Source organism: Bos taurus, chromosome 18 (assembly GCF_002263795.3).
Source record: "Bos taurus isolate L1 Dominette 01449 registration number 42190680 breed Hereford chromosome 18, ARS-UCD2.0, whole genome shotgun sequence".
Classification (NCBI taxonomy): Eukaryota; Metazoa; Chordata; class Mammalia; order Artiodactyla; family Bovidae; genus Bos; species Bos taurus.
In genome coordinates this window covers 24,810,040-24,832,678 of record NC_037345.1, presented here as the reverse complement: position 1 = coordinate 24,832,678, position 22,639 = coordinate 24,810,040, and the positions used below count along the sequence as shown (strand labels likewise).

The 22,639-nt window shown below is 40.4% G+C and overlaps 1 protein-coding gene across 3 annotated transcripts in view; it reads right to left on the bottom strand.

Annotated features, from left to right (window-relative positions):
- NUP93 (nucleoporin 93) overlaps positions 1-22,639 on the bottom strand; it is a 102,957-nt gene that overhangs the window by 66,315 nt on the left and 14,003 nt on the right. For all 3 annotated transcript variants that reach the window (XM_059876612.1, XM_005218523.5, NM_001098921.1), the window contains exons 2-3: positions 20,859-21,051; positions 8,457-8,574 (exon numbers count right to left, since the gene is read on the bottom strand). In XM_059876612.1, coding sequence (XP_059732595.1) covers positions 8,457-8,574; positions 20,859-21,037 — 297 coding nt within the window. In that variant the 5' untranslated portion in view covers positions 21,038-21,051. The remainder of the gene's footprint in view (positions 1-8,456; positions 8,575-20,858; positions 21,052-22,639) is intronic.

Sequence of the window (22,639 nt, the reverse complement as noted above, 5' to 3'; positions counted from 1 at the left end):
GCAAGATTCAAATATCCATTAAAGTCCTCTAAAAATTCAAAAGAAAGGTTAGCGTGAACGTCCCACTGACTCTCTTAGGAGCAAGAGGACTATAACAAAGGTTAATAAACACAAATGCTTAACTAAATAAATATCTTCACACTGTCAGATTCCATGCAATGGTCTCTTACATTTTTATATTAATATTATGTGAAAACATTTAAGAGCAAAGTCTTATTCCCTCAGAGTCCATCAATTCAAAATTCTGAATCATCCAATATTGGGCAAGATAACCATTATGTGCAGAAAAGACTGCTCAAGTATATTTAAGAGCAGAAACAATAATGCAGGTAGGTTATGTTTTGTCTACTTTAAACCATTTCTTAGAATTGTTATACAAATTTCAGTATGCAAACAGATGCAACTCTTATGAATGAACCTCATCTCTTCCTTAATTTACTAAAGCAGTTTTGGTAAGACCTCTGAAGGAATGATGCTAAAGCTGAAACTCCAGTACTTTGGCCACCTCATGCAAAGAGTTGACTCATTGGAAAAGACTCTGATGCTGGGAGGGATTGGGGGCAGGAGGAGAAGGGGACGACAGAGGATGAGATGGCTGGATGGCATCACCGACTTGATGGACGTGAGTCTCAGTGAACTCCGGGAGTTGGTGATGGACAGGGAGGCCTGGAGTGCTGCGATTCATGGGGTTGCAGAGTCGGACACGACTGAGCGACTGAACTGAACTGAACTCTTTGGTACACGCACTTAGCAGTTTCAATTTCTAGAACGATGCAAATGACAATGATTTACATTTCTTTAAAAATAATTCCAGATTTAAAGGAAGTCAAGAGATACCTGGAGTAACAGGCAAATTTGGCCTTGGAGTAAACAATGAAGCAGGGCAAAGGCTAACAGAGTTCTGCCAAGAGAATGCACTGGTCATAGCAAACACCCTCTTCCAACAACACAAAAGACGACTCTACACATGGACATCCCCAGATGGTCAATACCGAAATCAGATTGATTGTATTCTTTGCAGCCAAGGCGGAATAGCTCTATACAGTAAAAAAAAAAAAAAAAAAAGACTGGGACTGACTGTGGCTCAGATCATGAACTCCTTATTGCAAAATTCAAACTTAAATTGAAGAAAGTAGGGAAAACCACTAGACCATTCAGGTATGCTAAGTCGCTTCAGTCGTGTCTGACTCTGCAACCCCATAGACGGCAGCCCACCAGGCTCCCCCGTCCCTGGGATTCTCCAGGCAAGAACACTGGAGTGGGTTGCCATTTCCTTTTCCAATGCATGAAAATGAAAAGTGAAAGTGAAGTCGCTCAGTTGTGTCTGACTCTTAGCGACCCCATGGACTACAGCCCACCAGGCTCCTCTGTCCATGGGATTTTCCAGGCAAGAGTACTGGAGTGGGGTGCCATCGCCTTCTCTGACACCATTCAGGTATGACCTAAATCAAATCCCTTACGATTATACAGTGGAAGTCACAAATAGATTCAAGAGATTAGATCTGACAGAGTGCCTGAGGAACTATGGACAGAGGTTCATGATACTGTGACATTGTACAGGAGGCAGTGATCAAGACCATCCCCAAGAAAAAGAAATGCAAAAAGGCGAAATGGTTGTCTGAGGAGGCCTTAAATATAGCTGAGGAAAGAAGAGAAGCAAAGGGCAAAGGAGAAAAGGAAAGGTATACCCATTTGAATGCAGAGTTCCAAAGAACAGAGAGAGATAAGAAAGCCTTTCTCAGTGATCAATTCAAAGTAAAGAGAGGAAAACAACAGAATGGGAAAGACTAGAGATCTCTTCAAGAAAATCAGTGATACCAAGGGAACATTTCATGCAAAGATGGGCACAATAAAGGATGGAAATGGTATGGACCTAACAGAAGCAGAAGATATTAAGATGAGGTGGCAAGAATACACAGAAGAACTATACAAAAAAGATCTTCATGACCCAGATAACCACAATGGTGTGATCACTCACCTAGAGCCAGATATCCTGGAATGTGAAGTCAAGTGGGCCTCAGAAAGCATCACTATGAACAAAGCTACTGGAGGTGATGGAACTCCCGCTGAGCTATTTCAAATCCTAAAAGATGATGCTGTGAAAGTGCTGCACTCAATATGCCAGCAAATTTGGAAAACTCAGCAGTGGCCCCAGGACTGGAAAAGGTCAGTTTTCATTCCAATCCCTAAGAAAGGCAATGCCAAAGAATGCTCAAACTACCGCACAACTGCACTAATCTTACACGCTAGCAAAATAATGCTCAAAATTCTCCAAGCCAGGCTTCAATAGTACATGAACCATGAAATTCCAGATGTTCAAGGCGGATTCAGAAAAGTCAGAGGAACAAGAGATCAAATTGCCAACATCTGCTGGATCATCAAAAAGCAAGAGAGTTTCAGAAAAACATCTATTTCTGCTTTATTGACTATGCCAAAGCCTTTGACGGTGTGAATCACAACCAACCATGGAAAATTCTTAAAGAGATGGGAATACCAGACCACTTTACCTGTCTCCTGAGAAATCTGTATGCAGGTCAAGAAGCAGCATTTAGAACCGAACATGGAACAGCAGACTGGTTTCAAATAGGAAAAGGAGTCAAGGTTGTATATTGTCACCCTGCTTATTTAACTTATATGCAGAGTACATCATGTGAAATGCCAGGCTGGATGAAGCACAAGCTGGAATCAAGATGCCAGGAGAAATATCAATAACCTCAGATATGCAGATGACACCACCCTTATGGCAGAAAGTGAAGAACTAAAGAGCCTCTTGATGAAAGTGAAAGAGAGTGAAAAAGTTGGCTTAAAACTCAACATTCAGAAAACTAAGATCATGGCATCCAGCCCCATCACTTCATGGCAAATAGATGGAGAAACAATGGAAACAGTGAGTGACTTTATTTTTTTGGGCTCCAAAATCACTGCAGATGGTGACTGAATCCATGAAATTAAAAGATGCTTGCTCCTTGGAAGAAAAGCTATGACCAACCTAGACAGCATATTAAAAAGCAGACACAGTACTTTGCCGACAAACGTCCGTCTAGTCAAGGCTATGGTTTTTCCAGTAGTCATGTATGGATGTGAGAGTTGGACTATAAAGAAAGCTGAGTGTCCAAGAACTGACACTTTTGAACTGTGGAGTTGGAGAAGACTCTTGAGAGTCCCTTGGGCTGCAAGGAGATCAAACCAGTCAATCCTAAAGGAAATCAGTTCTGAATATTCACTGGAAGGACTGATGTTGAAGCTGAAACTCCAATACTTTGGCCACCTGATGTGAAGAACTGACTCATTGGAAAAGACCCTGATGCTGAGAAAGATTGAAGGCAGGAGGAGAAGGGGACAACAGAGGATGAGATGGTTAGATGGCATCACCGACTCGATGAACATGAGTTTGAGCAGGCTTTGGGAGCTGGTGATGGACAGGGAAGCATGGTGTGCTGCAGTCTATGGGGTGGCAAAGCGTCGGACACGACTGAGCGGCTGAACTGACTGAAGATACTGTTCGCCCATTCAGAATGCCCCTTCTCTCAACTAATTCAAGCTAGGAAAAGCTTACTGCATTCTCCCCTCAGTATTAATATTTTGCCAGTACTAATCCTGAAGAACTGCTATTAGCATACTAATCATTCTAGGTAAGTCTGACCCTCTTTTCAACAAACTGCCATAGGATTTCTGGAACCAATTCCCTACCAACAACTTGCCAGTACTACAAACACACAATTATTAATAGCATTCAACCACTTTTCCTCTTAGCTGTTATATATAGCTGCATTTAATCAGCAGTACCTTAATTCTGAAGGTATAAAATTAAAAGATAAACCTCGAAAATAACAATTTAGGTGATATGGGATTATAACACCAGTGATTTGTTTTATACTTAACCAAAGCCATTTAGTTTCTTCTGGTTATTTACACGATAAGCTAACAGTGGTTTGAGCATAACTCTACATTTCCAAGGACAGAAAAAGGAAGGACATAATGAATATTTTACTATAGATACAGTGTGGTAAGCAGAACAAGTTTTTAACAAATCAATTATTATTGCATCATTAGTTTTATATGTGATACATCAGTTCCCTGACTCATTTTCTTACAGCTATTTTCCTCTCTTTTTAGGACTTTTTTTTCTCTTTACTTATACAGGACAGATTTCCATTTGGAAATTTAGCAGACTATGAAGATCTTTAGTTCTGTATAGGGTTTCTTGTGTATAGAAGGGGCTGTATTTTCATTTATCAAGATTTAAACTGGCTGCTAAGTCAATTCCAATAACATAATCTAGGTTGCTGTTTACTTTGTGGGGGACCATTCAGAAAGTTTTATTTTTTTCCTAAGCAGTAAAGCCAACATGCTACATTTGGAGGCCATGGGAAGAGAGATCTGAGACTATGAAAGAGGTAGCATCTAAGGAAGGCCTTAAGAGTGTCAGACTGAAAGGGGGCTCAGACATTTTCAGAGGTGCTACTCCACGCTAAAGCATGGTGGTGAGCAAAGGCCTAAAGTATAAACGGAAAGCAGGGCGGTTGGTAGCCTGGTTGGCCGAAGGAGAAACCTCTTTCTCACCCCCAGTACTCCCTCCCCTCCTAGATTTAATGCTACCTGTCCTTACCCCGAAAACTAAAGTACTTAAAACTATTTTAAAAAATCAGGCTGTTTCTAGCAGTCAGCCTCACCTTTCAAAGGCCTAAAAGAGAGCTGAGGGTGAGATCAGATACTTGATTGAGCTTTGCAGTCCCTGGAACAACTAGCAATAGACGCCTTATCCTGACACTCCGTCCAGCTGTGAAACACAGAATGTTTCATTTCAGTTAATTTATAGTTTTACATTTTCTGGCACTGTTAATACAGTGGGTTAAAGTAGCTATGTCTAAGTCCTAACTCCTGGTACCAGTGAATGTGATCCTATTTGGAAATGGGGTCTCTGCAAATGTAATTACGATAAGGATCTCTAGCTGAGATCATCTTGGATTTAGGGTGGGCCCTAAATCCAATGGCTGGTGTTCTTAGAAGGGAGAAGTGGATTGACACACATGAGGAAAGAAAGAAAAAAAACCTATGAAGATGGAGGCAGACTGTGCCTCTGCTGTCACAGGTCAAGGGGAGTCAGGAGCCACCAGAAGCTAGAAGAGGAAGGAGTCTCCCCTAGTGCCTTCGGAGGGCCTTGCCAACACCCTGATTTCAAAGTTCTGAGCTCCAGAACAGTGAGAGAATGAATTTCTAATGTTTTAGGCCACTAAGTTTGTGGTAATTTGTTATGGCAGCAATATGAATCTAAGTAAGTTTAGCAATAATATTATATTTTGGTCTATTGCCATTTGGAAATATTGCAGGCTAATGCCAAGAAACTGCAGCTCCCATTTTTATGGCCAGCCCAGGTTATTTCTGCACAGCTTTCTTAAAAAATACATGTAATCTAGTGAAAAAGCCCAGAACACAACTGAACTGTGTAACTGTGTACTTTATTACTATATAATACATATCATCCATGGTACATTAGGTCTGTTCAGACCACAGTAAAAATGTGCAGTCTACCCTCAGTACTTTTTCTTCCAAAGACAGAAGTGAGCAAGAGGATCTCTGTGAGACGGACAGTACTTACAAGCACCACAAAGTCACTCAGAATAGAGCAGTAGCTGCTTTAGTACCACATCCTGTTAACAATTATTGCTCTTCATCTCTATTACAGCAAATGTGTAGGCCTTCTTTATGAACATTTCCAAAAATTAAGTCAATAAACATTTTTTAAAATTTCACTAGTATCATTCAAACATATATTTAAGTGGGTTTATTTAAATATGTTACCTTTGCTGGCCACAGCAATTTAAAAATGCATTCTCAGTGCATGCCAAGATGACTGATTATGATAAACAACAAAAAACTTGTATTAATTTCAAGCTCCATTAGAAAGAGAAGGAAATACAATCAATGTTTACCAAACAGAAAAGGACAATCTATTCATGGGAAAATGCCTTTTCAAGCTTATAAGTAATGCAAACATTGGACAATACAAAGTCTTGGGCAGAATCTACCAAAGGCTCCTTCAGCATTTCCTTTTATGAAAATATATACTGACATAATAAATTCACTCTGACTGATACTCAGTATATGAGATTAGGGTGTGTTCTTATCTCAGAACTGCATAGTTGGAAAACATGACATTCATATACAAAAACTGATCAGATTTATACTATGTGAATCATTTCAATAAAGCTGGTAAGAAAAATAAGTGAGAATAAAGTGTCCATCAAAAAGTATATCTGGTTTTTCAAACTTAAAATGTCCAAATTAACTCTTCCTGGATAATCAATACATGAAGAGAAGAATTAAAAGGAGGATCACTCCTGTGAAGGGGGGAGGCTGGCTTGGCTCCTATATCTGATTACTACACAGGAAGTCAGAAAAGGACATGATACTATATCCTGCACAGGAAGTTAAGGCATAGGTCAACGGAGCCACACAATGCAACTTAAGACTTCAAATCTCTATCAACCACTAGCTCAAATTAGGCCAAAGACTCAGTCCTTTGAAAGTTAAATTTTCTTCTTTAAAAGGCTTTGCTGGCAAGAAGATGAAGTCAACAGAGGATTTTATTTTGAAACTAGTTAGTCTTAAATCTTTGTCTTAAAACTAGTTAGTCTTTGCAGGTCTAGATGATCAATTCCCAAATAATCAAAACTTATCTTAGAGCAACCAACTCACATTTTTAAAAATATTCCAGAATAGCTCAACTGAGAGGTTAAATTCCAAAATGGAAGCATCCTTCCTCTCAAAGTTCAAAGGTTCACAGCAGGGGCAGGACCAAAACTCTTAGCCATGCTTATTTCAAATTAAGAAACTTTCTCTGATGTGACCAAGCATGCACTGCTAGGAAGCCACCTAATGGGGCTGTTGAAGGACAGTGTTCACACATAAAGTAGAAGGTTAGAATAAATCATTATTACCTAATACATCTGTAAACCTGTCATTAATCCCTCAGAGCAAAAAACGTAACACATCAAAGGGAATTCATGAACTGCCTCACTAAACATTGCTGGGTACTCCAAATACGCATTACAAATATGCCAAAGAAAGTCAAAAAAGCAGTTTTTAAAATAAACAACTTATCTGGCATCTTAAACATTAAAAACAACTCAAATAACAACCTTTCAGTAAGTGCCATCTCTTTCCACACTATTTGGATACTCCCCTAAATACATGGTGATTATTCAAATTATTTGAACTATATCCCATTCAACCACCTTGATCCTGTTGTAAGTACTGGGTTGGTCAAAGAGCTCATTTGGGCATTTCCATAGATGTTATGGGAAAACCCGAATGATCTTTTTGGCCACCCCCAATATTTGTTTACCGGGCATCAAGCAAAATAGAAGGTGGAGAGAGGAACAGTTAAAACTTAAAAAAAAGAGGCAATTATACATGCCATTTTAAAATTACATGGAAATAAGAAAGCATCTGTAACGTGAGAGGCAAATATAATTTAGCATATAAAACTGGGAAAAACTGAATTTTCATAGTCTGGGAACACATCAATAACACAGAAAATAACGAACATCTGTAGTTATTCAACTCTCAACTCAAAAGTCTAGGGTTTTAGGTTTCTGAAGTGGAATAAATGCAGTAGCACTGTGGCCATTAGATGGATTAAAACAGTTCTTGAGAAGGATGGTGGGGTGAAGTGTTTCAAATTGAGCCCAAATAATAATAGATCCATTCATACTAGGATTTGCCTCTGTAGGACCTGCATCCTTTTATCTCAAAGGTAAGTCAATGACAAAAATGGTATCCTACCATCCCTTCACTCTAACACAAATCAGTGCTCCAATTCCTCAAAACTAAATGGATCACAAGATTTTTTCTTAACAATTTTGGACACACACTCACACAGCCACTAGTTTCTGATTAGATTAAAATAGCAATCAATTGTGCCAGTGGCATGCTAGGTTAAATGAGACTGGAGTGCTCTATTAGGCCATTTCCTGGTGCCACTAATGGAGCCAAATACTTCCTAGAAATCGATAAGTGGGTTTCAGTAAATAGTACTTAAGTTTTTCCCAGCTCTTTGCCAATGCATACAAGCAAGATGCAGAAAAGAAATGTGGAAGAGGAATAGTAAAACTATTTGAGATCTAGCAAAGAAAGCAAGAGAAACTTACAACTAATGTCTCTGTCCCTTGGATTAAGCCCAAAGAAGGAAGACAAATCTGTGCTCGTAATTACAATAATTTAAAAAGTGCAGGTCGGAACTGCTTCCCTAAATTCAGTCTTGCAGAGCACTGTGAAAATAATCCAATGTTCCTCCAAATCTGAGCCTCTCATTCTCTTAATATTTGAAGAAGAAAATTAACAAAGAAATATGGAATTACTAAACCAGCTGGTGAACAAAGGGTCAGGGCCTTCAGCTGGGGTTGCATGCTCAGGGTTTCACTGCACCAGTCCTGGTGCCTGGCATCCCTTACCTGAATGTCTGTATCCTTCACAGGCTCAAGGGGCTCGAAAGTGGTGGCTGCACTCAGACTCTCCAATCGCTGTGAGATGTGGGATATGTCAAGTCCCCGAGACCCAAGGAGAACTGACCTATATGAGGATACAGGGCAGGGAGAAAAAAAGAATTAGGACATCTAATGTACTTCCTAAAATATTAAAGAGTATTTTTAGTATAAAACATCTTATACGCTGCATGAATACTTTTGTATGGTTGCTTTATACCTTTCCAAAAACATCTACCACCTGGTATAACAGATACAACGTTGCATTTTTTAGTAAGAGTTCTGATCATGCCTAAATTAGAGTGAGGGACCTATATAGGATAAAATGATAGCATATCAATAAAATCATAGGCTAAACTGCTTCAAATATTTTACAGTGAAGAAAACTGTGAGGTGGGTATTATTCTCAATCACCATTTTCCAGATGGGGGGACCAAAGTGCAAAGAGGTTAACCAACTTATTCAAAATCACAAAGCCAGGAAACAGCAGAGCCAGGTCACCAAACTCCACACCACAAACTCTTAACCAGCACGCTATATTTACAGCCTCTGTACAGACAGATGTAGTGAACCTCAAAATTTTAGAAGCTTAAGGAGTAACCTAGTTCAAACTTCATTCATTAAGGAAACTAAAAGTCCAGGGCAATCAATAACCTGCAAAGGGCAGTAAAACCAGAATTCAAGGCCAATTCTCCAAAGATTCTCTTCAAAAGCCAAACATCATGTAAAGTGCATCTTCAAGTTCCCCCTCTGTTGCCCAGTCTAACACGTGACTAATAAATGCTTTTCAAGGGAAATGAGAATAATACAGCTGGATTTATGTCTACTCACTTGAGTAATGTGACAATGGAGACCAAAAATAATTATAGAGTCTCACTAATATCCAGAACACTTTCTAGAAGAAAGAAACCTAGGAAGATTAAGTTGTTTAGACTGTTACTTTTGGATTACGGTTTAATACCTCAACATTCCACTGACAAAGTCTCCGCTCATTCTGAGTAATTCAGAAGAAGTGAGACCACCTGGCAGCACCAGTAACCCTAATACCTATGGGTGTTACACTGAAGAAGACCAACTCTGAACACACTTATTGGAGAAATGAAAGGACTTCTCAAGCCTATTTCCACTGTACTAAGTACCACTAATGGTACTAAGTGCTACTAACAGATGATGTGCACCCAGAGGACTCCCCACTGTAGATTTTTGTCTCTTCTATCAGAATGGTCAGCTCTGATGCCATCCCTGGCCTGCCCTCCAGGCTATCATTTCAAACAGATAATCTTGCCTCTCTCTTCTAACAATCCTTGACAGCTAACTTCCTAATACACTGGTTCCCAGTCTTGGTTGCACATTAGAATCACCTAGACAACTTCCCTCCCAGTGATTCTGATAATGCTGGGTGAAGATTGGAGACTGGGTATCAATATAATGCTCTCCTTCCTTTTTTAGTAACAGCTTTACTGAGATATTATTCATATATCACACAATTCACCCACTTAAGTGTATAATTTCATGGGTTTCCGTGTATTCACAGGGTTGTACATCCATCACCACAATTTATTTTAGAACATTTTCATCCCCCTCCCCCCTCCTAATTTTCCAACAACCCATCAGCAGTCATGGGAATGTAAGATGCCCATGTCTCCACAAATCTCTCCCCAGCCTCTGGCAACCAGTAATTTATTTTCCATCTCTCTAACTTCTCCTATTCTGGACATTTTCTATAAATGGAATTATAAAATATGTAGCTGTTTGTGACTGGCTTCTTCCACTTAGCGTATTTTCAAGGTTGATCCATGTTGCAGCATGTATCAGTACTTTATTTCCTTTTATTATTGTACAGTACTCCATTATATGAATATGCTATATCTTATAGTTATGAACATATCCATTCATCAGTTGAAGGACAGCTAGGTTGTTTCTACTTAAAAATGCTGCCATGAACATTCACGTACAAAATTCTTTTTCTTTTTTTTTTTTAATATTTATTTGGCTGCACTGGGTCTTGGTTATCTTAGTTGTAGCATGTGGGATTTAGTTCCCTGACCAGGGATTGAACCCAGGCTCCCTGCACTGGGAGCACAGAGTCTTAGTCGCTGGACCATCACGGAAATCCTTGTACAAGTTTTTACATTAATTTATGTTTTCATTTCTCGTGAGTATATACCTAGGAGAGGAACTGCTAGATTATATATTAACTCCTTGTTTAACCTTCTGAAGAACTGTCAGATTATTTTCCAAAGCAGTTACACTATTTCATATTCCCATAAGCAATGTACGAGGGTTCCAACTTTTTCCATATCTTTTGCCAATACCTGTTATTACCTTTTTGATTGCAGCCATCTTAGTGAACTCCCCCTTTTAAACTATTATAGGAAAAATCTTAATATTTTATTATAAAATAACAAACCTTGTACATATTGCTGTTGTTTAGTTGCCAAGCCATATCCAACTCTTTGCCACCCCATGGACTGCAGCATGCCAGGCCTCCCTGTCCCTCACCATCTCCCGGAGTTTGCCCAAGTTCATGTCTGTTCCATCGGCAGTACCATCCAGCCATCTCATCCTTTGACGCCCCCTTCTCCATCTGCTCTCAATCTTTTCCAGCATCAGGGACTTTTCGAATGAGTCAGCTGTTTGCATCAGGTGACCAAAATACTGGTACCTATTACTGCTTCAAAAATTAGCATGTCGTAGGAAAGTTTATTTCATCTACATCCCCACCCACTTTCCTCTCGCTACCACCCAGATTATTTCAAAAGAAATTCAAGATATTTCTCCAATTACTTAAAATTATTTTTAAGATTTGTGTTTGTTTGAATAGAACACAAATTAGTTCTCTACTTGCAAATAACTGATATGCCTCCAAGTGTCTTTTCATCCACATAGGCTGCCCCGTCTCATTTTTTTTCTTACAATTGCTTTGTTTGGAGACTCTAGTTCATTTGTCCCGTAGAGCAACACTACTCAAACTTGAAACGTGCATGTGAATCACCTGGGAAACTTGTTAATATGCAGATCGTTTCAGCAGGTCTGAGAGTAAGTATGAGCGTCTCCATTTCTAAAAAGCTCACGGCTGATGCTTATGCTGTTGATCTATGGGCCACACTCAGAGTAGCAAGGATGTAGTTCCCCACATAAAGGTTTTACTGACTGCATCCCCATGATGTAATTTAGCAGGGTCCTTTGGCCTCTCCTATCCAATTTCCTGTAAATTGAAGGTAAGTGCTGACAGTCGGATCAGATTCATGTGGCATTATTTTATTTTTTTGGTTCGATTACTTCAGACTTTTATCAAGAGGTATGTAACGTCTGATTACCTCTTTTTGGAATGTTACCAGACGCTGATGATCACTGCTGAGATTCATTAATTCCTCAGAGGTTGCAAAATGGTGGTATTCTATCTTTATTAGCTGGAATATTTCCCCTCAGAGACGCTCTTCATCAACTGTGTGGTTACTCTGAATAACGAGTTGATTCTCTAGCATCCTCCAAAGGTGACTGATGAGTCTTGCTTTAGTATCATTATGAACTCATGAATTTAAGCATATTTGATGTGTTTCACTCCACGCAGTTATTATCTTTATCATGCTCAAAATCATCTCATCTGTGGTTAATAGAAGTCTTTTCAAGTTGGTTTCTGAGATCTTTTCACATGACTCAAGTGGACCTTCATAACTTCCTTGCCATCTGGTATAAGTTCATCTTACACAGACCTGGAATTGGTCAACTCTCCAAAGAGCCCCAGTTACTTTTTATTAAGAAATGGATTTTTAGAGCATACTCTCTGGGCACTAGGACTGCTACACTGTTTCTAAGCCTTCAACAGGCAGAGCTAGAAACAGAGTTTTTAATTTTGTTTCAGCTTCCTTAAGATAAATTATATCATGAGTTCATACTGACGCTTTAAATTCAAAATTAAAAACCTACAGTTTTGGGTTAAGCTCATAGACGGAGGAGCCTAGTGGGCCACAGTCCATGGGGTCGCTAAGAGTCAGACAAGACTCAGCGACTTCACTTTCACTTTTCACTTTCATGCATTGGAGAAGGAAATGGCAACCCACTCCAGTGTTCTTGCCTGGAGAATCCCAGGGATGGGGGAGCCTCGTGGGCTGCCGTCTACGGGGTTGCACAGAGTTGGAGACGACTGAAGCGACTTAGCAGCAGCAGCAGCATAGATTTTCTATCTGCATCTCTCCCTTCTCTTATACCAAAAGTCCTAGTTCTCAACATCACCACCCTAACTATCTACTTGCTTTATCCTACGCTATATACACAACAATCTCAAAACAACAGTATTAATCCCTCCACCAACAATATCATTATTGACGACTGATTAAGATATTACTTGGAAATGTTCCTCTCTGAATGGTTGTGTCATCAACTGAATGAGCATTTATTTTTCTTCTGTAGGAATTTTTTGAGATTTGTTTTACAGTTATGCAAAATATTTAAACCATTCCAAAGTCCAAAAAAAAAGTCCCTGTCTTCTCCATCTTATTTTTTCCCTTTTCCTATAGGTAACCGTCTGTGTTAATCACATCTTTTTACTTTCTGTTATTTGCTGCTTTGACATCTGGGGTCTTGCTGCTACTGGAGGGACTGCCTCTCTCAGGTTTGCTAATCCTAGAGGCCTGCAAGCACATATAACATATGCATACTAATCAATCCAGAGCCCATACCTCAACCACCTCCTTCACTGGGACACTATCCTCTTCCCTAATCATCTCAGGGCTAGGTACCAAACAACCAGAGACAGCACTTTTACCCTAGAGCCCACTGAAGTGATTCAAACTAGCCAATCCTAAGCCTGCTCATCATGCCTTCTTACAGAAACCACAGTAAAGGCTTTTGCCCACGTGTTCCCCTTACTTCATTTGCCCCGACTGACCTCAGTGCTTCCTCAGTGGCCCTGCATAGCATGCTCTGCCTCCTGTTTCTGGAAAAATGTGAGTAGAAACTTCTTCCCTCATGACAGTCATATCCCTGTCTTCATGTCTTAGCATACTTTATTATAGCAAACCTTCAGTTCAGTTCAGTTCACTCAGTCGTGTCCGACTCTTTGCAACCTCATGAATTGCAGGCCAGGCCTCCCTGTCCATCACCAACTCCCGGAGTTCACTCAGACTCACGTCCATCGAGTCGGTGATGCCATCCAGCCATCTCATCCTCTGTCGTCCCCTTCTCCTCCTGCTCCCAATCCCTCCCAGCATCAGAGTCTTTTCCAATGAGTCAACTCTTCGCATGAGGTGGTCAAAGTACTGGAGTTTCAGCTTTAGCATCATTCCTTCCAAAGAACACCCAGGGCTGATCTCCTTTATAATGGACTGGTTGGATCTCCTTGCAGTCCAAGGGACTCTCAAGAGTCAAATACTTATATACATTTGTGTTTTCTACTTTTTGCAAACAGTTTTACTGAGACATAATCCACATACTATTTAATCATCCACTGAAAACGTGTAATTCAGACACATGTGTATGTATGACTGAATCACTTTTGCTGCACTCCTGAAACTAGTAACATTTTTAATCAACTATAATATAAAGTAAAAATTAAAAATAAATTTAAAAAAATGGCAGAATGTTGATATGATGGGTGATGGGTACCTGGGAGTTTACTATACTGTTTTCTCTACTCTTACGAATGTTTTAACATTTTCATAATAAAAGGGTTAAAAAGAAGTGTGATGGGGTGGGTGGGAGGAAATCTCAAAAAAAAAAAAAAAAAAAAGTGGTTTTTAATATATTCACAGATTTGTGCAACCAACACTACAATTAATTTTAGAAATCTTTTCATTACCCAGAAAAGAAACTCCTTACCCAGAGCAGTCACTCCCCAGGCCCCCTAATCTATCACTCCCTTGACAACCTCTAATCTACTCTCTGTTTCTATGTATTTGCCTACCCTGCACGTTGCATGTAAATGGTACTATACAGTATATAGTCTTTTGTGACTGGCTTCTTTCACTTAGCATGTTTTTTCAAGGTTCATCCATGGTGGAGTATGTATTAGTAGTTTATTCTTTTTTATTGCCAAATAGTATTCCATTATATGGATATACCACTTTTCATTTATCAATTTTTCAGTCGTTAGGCATTTGGATTGTTTCCCCTTTTTGGCAACTACAAGTAATGCTGCTATGAACACTCATGTACAGGTTTCTGTGTGGACCACTGTTTTCCTTCCTGCTGGGTATACGCCTGGGAGTGGAACTGCTCATGTATATGGAAACTCTATATTTAACCTTTTGAGGAACTGCTAGATGGTTTTGTAAACTCTGCACCACTTTACATTCCTACTGACAGTATATGAGGGTTTCAATATTTTCCACATTCTTTCCATTTGTTATTACCTATCTTTTTGACTACAGCCATCCTAGCGGGGGTGAAGTGGTATCTTTCTGTGGTTTTGATCTGCAACTCCCTGATGGTTAGTGAACTGAATATCTTTTCATTTGTTTACTGGACATGAACAGACCTTCTTTGGAGAAACGCCTATTCAGACCCGCTAATCTTAAAGCTGGGGTGTCTTCTGGTGCAGCCACTATGTAAAACAGTAAGGAGGTTTCTCAAAAGAAAAATGCTAAAACAGAACTACCGTATGATCCAGCGACTTCACTTGGAATATATACTCGGCAAAAATGAAAACACTAATTCAAAAAGATACATGTATCCAATGTTCATAGCAGCACAGTAGCCAAGATATGGAAGCAACTCAAGTGCCATCCACAGATGATAAAGAAAATGTGGTGTATATGTATGTGTGTATATATATATACACACACACACACAATGGACTGTTATTCACTCATAAAAAAGAATGAAAATTTGCATTTGCAGCAACATGGACGGACTGAGAAAGCATTATACTTAGTGAAATTAGAAACAAATATTGTATGACATCACTTATATATGATATCTAAAAAATAATACAAATGTAATTAAAAAATAATACAAATATAATCTAAAAAATAATACAAACAAATGTATCAAAAACAGAAACAGACAGACAGAGAAAACAAATGGTTAGCAGAGAGGAGAGGGAGAGGGGGAGGAGCACATTAGATACGGGATTAAGAGACACAAACTACTACACATAAAACAGATAAGGAACAAGGATACACTGTAGAGCACAGGGAATTATAGCCATTGTCTTTTAACAACTTTCAATGGATGATAACCTGTAAAAACACTGAGTCACAATGCTGTCCATCTGCAACTAATATTGTAAATCAATACTACTTCAAAACAGAGTTGTCTTTTTATTATTGAGTTGTAAGAGATTTTAATACATTCTGGATGTAAGTCCCTTATCCAATATATAATATACAAACATTTTCTCCCCATTCTGTGGGTTATTTTCTTCCCTGATAGTGTCCCTTAAATCACAAAAGCTTTTTAATTTTGATGAAGTTCAGTTTATTTTTGATTCTGTCACTTGCGCTTTTGGTTTCATATCCAAAAAGGCTCTGTCCAACCTAAGGTCAGGAAGATTTATGCCTATGTTTTCCTCTAAGAGTTTTAAAATTTTAAAGACAAATACCGTATGATTTCACTTATATGCAGAATCTCAAAACCAAATCAAGTGAACAAACATAACAAAACAGAAACAGACTCATAGATTCAAAGAACAGGTGGTTGCCAGAGGGGAGGGAGGTAGGGGGAACGAGTGAAATGCAGGGAGGGAGATCAGGAGGTACAAACTTCCAATTATAAAATAAATGCGTCACTGGAATGAAATGCACAGAATGGGAAATACAGTCAATAATACTGTAATAACTTTGTATGGTGAGATGGTAACTAGACTTATGTGATCATTCTATAAAGAAATATCGAATCACTGTTATACCTGGAATTAACAAAGTGCTCTAGCTCAATTATACTTCAATTAAAAAAAAAGATTGTTGTGGCCATTCTAGGTTCCTTGAATTTCTATACAAATTTTAGGATCAATTTATAAGTTGCTGCAAAAAAGCCACCTGGGATTTTGATAGGAATTGCACTTAATCCATAGATCAATTTGGGGAATGTTAACATCTTAATGAGATGAAGTTTTCCAATCCACACACATGGACTTTCCTTCACCTGCTTTCTTAAATAACGGAGAAGGCAATGGCACCCCACTGCAGTACTCTTGCCTGGAAAATTCCGTGGACGGAGGAGCCTGGTAGGCTGCAGTCCATGGGGTCCCGAAAAGTCGGACATGACCAAGTGACTTCACTTTGACTTTTCATTTTCATGCACTGGAGAAGGAAATGGCAACCCACTCCAGTGTTTGTGCCTGGAGAATCCCAGGGACGGCGGAGCCTGGTGGGCTGCTGTCTATGGGGTCGCACAGAGTTGGACACGACTGAAGCAACTTAGCAGCAGCAGCAGCAGCAGCATACACGTTCCTCCACCTTTCATGTTTATTTTACTTAGCAACATGGCCTGGAGACACTCCATCCAATGAGTGTATATTCTCATTCCTTTCTGCTACTGCTATGTACATGCACCACATTTATTCAACCAGTCCCATATTGATGGATACTGGAATTGTTTCTAACTTTTGCTATTACAACCAATGCTGCAAAGAATATCCTTGTGCACACATCTTTTTGTACTTTTGCCAGTGTATCTTTGGGAGAGATCTTCAGAAGTGTGACAGCTGGGTCAAGAGTAAATTCACTAGCTACTGCCAAATTCTGTCCCACCGGCACTCTATCCCCACCAGTGATACGTGAGAATGTATTCAGAGGCCAGAGATTTAAAGGCATACCAGGGTTGGGAACCTTGAAATTTAAAAATTAGCTATGAAAATTATGAGGAAAAGTCATCGAGGTGGCTGGTGCCCAGAGGAAGTGTGCAGTTCACGGACTGTGCAGTGCATTCACAGGAGCCCTGATTGGGGTGGGGAGCTGGGGGTGGAGGGAGGGACCATAAAGGAGGCAGGCAATCTGGGGTAGGGATGATGTTACTAATACCAACAAAGGCTGTTTCACCTTCTCAGGGCGGAAAAACCCAAAGGTTCCCTGCCCCAATTTTTACAAGCCAGAGAGCCTCTCCTGAGCAGAAAGCCAGAGAAGCTGGAGTCAAACAGTCCAGTCCCAGGAGAACAAGAAGACAAAAGCTGTTCTCAGAAGAAAGTCCAGAGGCCTGGGTTAGTCCCATCTGTCAGATACTGACTGAAAATCCTGGACAGCTCACTTGTCCAAGCTTCCTTTTTCTCCTGCTAACATGTAGAGGAAAGCCCTCCCTCTCTCACCTCTCAGGGCTGTGAAGACCAGTTGGGAGAACGCCCATGATAAGCCTTCGGGAACTGAACATGCCTCACAAACAAGAGGGATTCGCACTGCCCAAGCTGGGTTGGAGTTCTGGCGTGATTACCTGCTCTCTGACTCCTCAATATAAAAAGGAGACAGTCACACTTATTTCAAAGGGTTATTTTATTTCACAGGAAAGTACATAATGCATGTAAAGTACTTGGCACAGCGTCTGACAAACAATAAGTGCTTTAAAAGGTAGGTTAGTAGTATGAGCACAGAAAATGTTATAATCTGCTGTTTAACTCTGGGCAAATAAAAGTGTATACATGTTTTGCCTGATCATGGGGAAAACTGTGAAAGAACAAGCAAGTTAATGGCATTGATCACCTTGTAGGTAAAGTTAGGCAGAGAGAGTGATTGCCGACTTTTTCTTTGTATCCGAGGTTGTTTGGTTTCTGAGCTGAATGGAAAAATTCAATGAGGCATCGCCCGTGGGAAAAGAGGGGGATGTAATTGACGATGTGTACCCAGACTGGGGTTCACAGCTACTGATAACATTCTATGTCTTAACTGCGCAATGTGCACAGCGGTATTCATTCACTTTACTACTATTTACACCATGAGTCGGCAAACTTAACTCCGTAAAAGGCAGACAGCAAGTACTTCAGGCTTTGCCGGCCATACAGTCTGTCATTACTACTCAACTCGGCTACTGTAGCACAAAGGCAGCACAGACAATACACAAACAAGTACGTGTGGCTGTGTTCCAACAAAACATTAACAGGCAGCAAGTTGTATTTGGCTCCTGGGTCTTAGTCTGCCAACCCCTGATTTATACCTTCATATACGTTATGCATATTCTTTTATGTGTGAAGAAATTTAACAATTTAAAAATATCACACACACATGCAAAAAAGCAATCAAATCTGTTCCCTAAAATGAAAAATCCAACACAGTTTATTTAAACAAATGCATTTCAACACAGAACAATTCAATCTTAAATCTACAATCCAATCTTAACTAAAATCTTGAAGACAGAAATTTCTTTCAAAATTTATTTCATGTAAGAAAATTTTCCCTATTCACTTCTTTCCTCTGCCCTCATCCTGTACTAAAATATTCACATCATACTTTATGTCTCTGCCTATCACAGAGATGGAAAAATACAGTCATCAGCCCTTTGGTTTCTTTTTAAGCACCTGCCCCACCCTATACCCATTCTTTCAACGTTCCAAATTCCTCCCCACTAAAATGATGAATTTAAGGTAGAAAGAAATGAGGAAGAATGGAAATTTACAAGAAAGAGAGCATGACTGATAATTGTTACCAAGAAAACATTTTCCCTTTTCGCTCTTAATAGGCTGTAAAGCTGATGCAATTAAATTATAACTATAGCAACTCAGCTGGCATCACAGTCCTTTCACTCCAGCAGCATCTTTTCACATAAGCAAAGCCTGCATGCTCGAGCCCCGGGGTAACTGCAGGCAGCCAGGAGCTGCAGCAGCAGGAGCCTGCAGGGAGGGTAAGTTAGTGGAAACGTCTGAAGGCTGGTTGGGGTGTTGGGCAATAGTGTAGGGGAGCAAGGATGGATAATAAAAAATCCCCCCCAGGGTTCCCCTGATGTGCCTTTACCAATACCAACAGAACCAAGAAAACTTAGTATTTTAAAAAAATAAAATTCTGGGGAGGCCTACATAAGGATTTCTACAACATCCTTACCAATTCAGCATGGCAGCCAAAACATTCAGATCTCAAGATGAGTTGAAAAAAGAAAATGTGGCCGTTATACTCATCCTGGTGACATTCACTATGTATCCAAACAATGTCCCCACCTTAATACCGGCACTTATGTCTTTCTCAAGTTTAAGGAATGAAGACTGAGCAGATGACTGACAATTCCCATGATGCATTTTCCACAGAGAATCTCAGCCACTTTCCAGACCCAGCAAGGTCACCAGTAACAACACCTCTCCATCCTCCCATGACCCTTCCATCAGGCCTAAAGGAGCACACACTCTGGAGTCAACCTCACTGGGTCTGAATGCTGACTCACTACTCACCAGCTGTGTGATCCGAGAGAGTTATTGCCCTCTCTGAGCCTTAGCTGCTCAACTGTAATACAGGGGTCACAGTCCTACTATTTATTGTGAAAGTGAAAGTATTAGTCACTCAGTCGTGTCCGACTCTTTGTGACCCCACGGACTACAGCCAGCCAGGCTCCTCTGTCCATTGAATTCTCCAGGCAAGAACACTGGAGTGGGTTGCCATTTTATTGTGAGAGCTAAGCAAAATCTTACTGATGTACGGTAAGTAATCAATAAACACATTTGTTATGGAAAGTGGCAAGATTTTTTTTCTGCCTCACTAAAGAATAAGCTCCTTGAGGGCAAGGACCATGTCTAATTCATGGTTGTAGCCGAGAGAGTCCAGGCCTGGCACAGTGGGGATCCCAAACATATGTCTGTAGAATCAACAACCCAATGCATGCTGCATGGCAGCAGCAGCCACCGGTCAACAGTCAATCTGCACTTTTCCCCCGCTGCACCTTCTCGGGGCTCATTCACTTTCCTCTTCTACAATCAACTGGCAGGCACTACATTTCCAAGGTCTTTTAGAAGCAGCCTATGGGGTCACTGACAATAAGCAGACAGAATCACTACTCACGTGGATGGCTTCTCATCACTAACTGCTCATCAATTTCTTCCAAGTGCTCTTAAAAATGGTGCCCATCACTTCGTGCTCTCTGGCTTTTAAGGGAACACTTATCTGTGTGACCCACATTTACCAATATACTATGTGAACCATTTATGACCCAACAGTCAGTGAACCCAAGCAGGAAAATGACTGGGACGCTTCTGCACGGCAAAGCTCTACACCCTTTCTCACCCTGATCATCTCTGCCTGTGACAGGGGCTCACAGCTTGGTCAGGCAGACAGGCTGGAAAAGCCAGGAAGGTGGGAGACAAAGCGGTGCTGTTGACCTGTTTACGAAACCTCTCTCGAATTCCTGAGGATCTGGCGTGTATCTGAATTTTACAGACTGCAGCCACATTCAAGGCAGGAAAGAAGAAACAGATCCTGCCCCCGAGCTCCCCAGTGCCAGTGCTCCCTCCCCAGCAGTACTCACGCCTTGACATCTGCTGTCTCCTGGGACGTGCGTGTGAGGGTACGGGAACGCAGACGCTCGCCCGCCTGCTGGATCTCCTGCAGGTTCCGTTCCACATGGGGAAGCTCTGAGATGCCCTCGGTCTCCGCGGCAAGCTGTTCAGCTTGCTGAAGGAGCTCACCAAACCCCTCAGTATCCATTGGGGATGCAGATCCTAGGTGGGGGAGAAGAAAGAAGAGACCCAAGTCAAGGGACGGATAGGCGTCACACACTGCCTGAACCTGTCACAAGCTCAACAAAACACTGGGACTTTTTGAAAACAGACAAGGAGACAGGTCCTCAACAAGCAGGGTTTGTTCCTGAACGTAGCCCAAGAACAACAGGTCTGACAGAAAATGAGTCAGACTGAGAAGAAATAGATCATTTCTGTCCAAATTGACAGCCCCAAGATTGATTTCTGCCACCAGAACAAAAGCAAAGATATTAAGGCACAGACTAGAATTCCTGTCTCCCTCCACAGACTCAGAGCTGACAGGGCATGGAAGCCATGGGCATCCTCTGAGAGGCCCAAAGAACCCTCACCTGTGCCTCCTTCCGCCCGCTTGAGACAGGAAAACGCCCCGCCTGCAGAGGGCCGGGCAATTAGGCCCTTACCTTATATGATTCCCAACAACTGTGAGGATCTTGAGAAGACAAAGAAGCAACGTCAGTCCACAGAGCTCAGTCCTGTGCCCAGAACAGTCTCTGCGGCAACGAGGCAGAACTGAGGCCAGAAGAAGACAGGCTTCTGACTGATCCCTGTTAGTCTCACACCTGCTCCTTTGCTAACATAAAAGACAGGGTTTTAAAATTCATGTCCAAGTCTCCACTCATTCTTTTTTAGCTTCACCCCTGAGAGCAGAGATTCATCTCTGCTTGTTATATATGACACTCAGAATATTAGACTTGTTAATACATCTACTACTTTCAGAAATACCACTGCAACTGATAATTATACAATAGGAGCTGGCTTCTAGATGATGAATATTATTAGTAAGATCACCTGTTTCTCCAACAACTGAGAAAAGCGCTTTGAACAGTGTTGATATTTAATGCACATTATACATTTATTAATCTTCTATATACTTCACCATCCTAGTATAAGGTTCATGACCAAGGAGTTTTAACTACTACCCCTACTGAAATCAACAAAGATAAACAGTATTAACATCATTTAAAAAAATTTCACTGCTAAAAGGTTAACAAAATTATTATTTATTAATAAAGAACAAGTCTTTCAAAAGTAGCTTTTGTTGATTATAATTTTCCTCTTTGTTCCAAAGGCTTGGCCTCTATTGTACTTTTGAAATCCCTTGGTCTAGAAGTATAGTTACAATGTTAATGTAATATACAATTTCGTCTCAGCTATGAAGCTCAGGTTAATGTTAAAAGGGCATGGTTTCCACCATAAATCCACAGCAAGAGAATAAGGAGTTTTAAAAATGAACATTAAAGGACATTAACTTTAAAGGCAAGGGCACAAGGTTAAAACAAAAACAGCTCAGCTGGAATAAACATGGAAACATTTCTATATTCTTTATGAAGTGCCAAGCTGACTTTAATATTTAGATGAAAAGTCATGTACACTATAACTCTTTATCTAAAGTTTCTAGATATTCGTGGTCGTTTTTTGATTTTTGTTTTTTTTACCTAATGGAATCAGGCTGTAACTGGCCATCTCTACCTGTGGGAAAATGCAGATTACAGAGTAAGAGGTACTTTCTGGGACAGAAGAATAAAGAAATAGAATATTATTACACAAC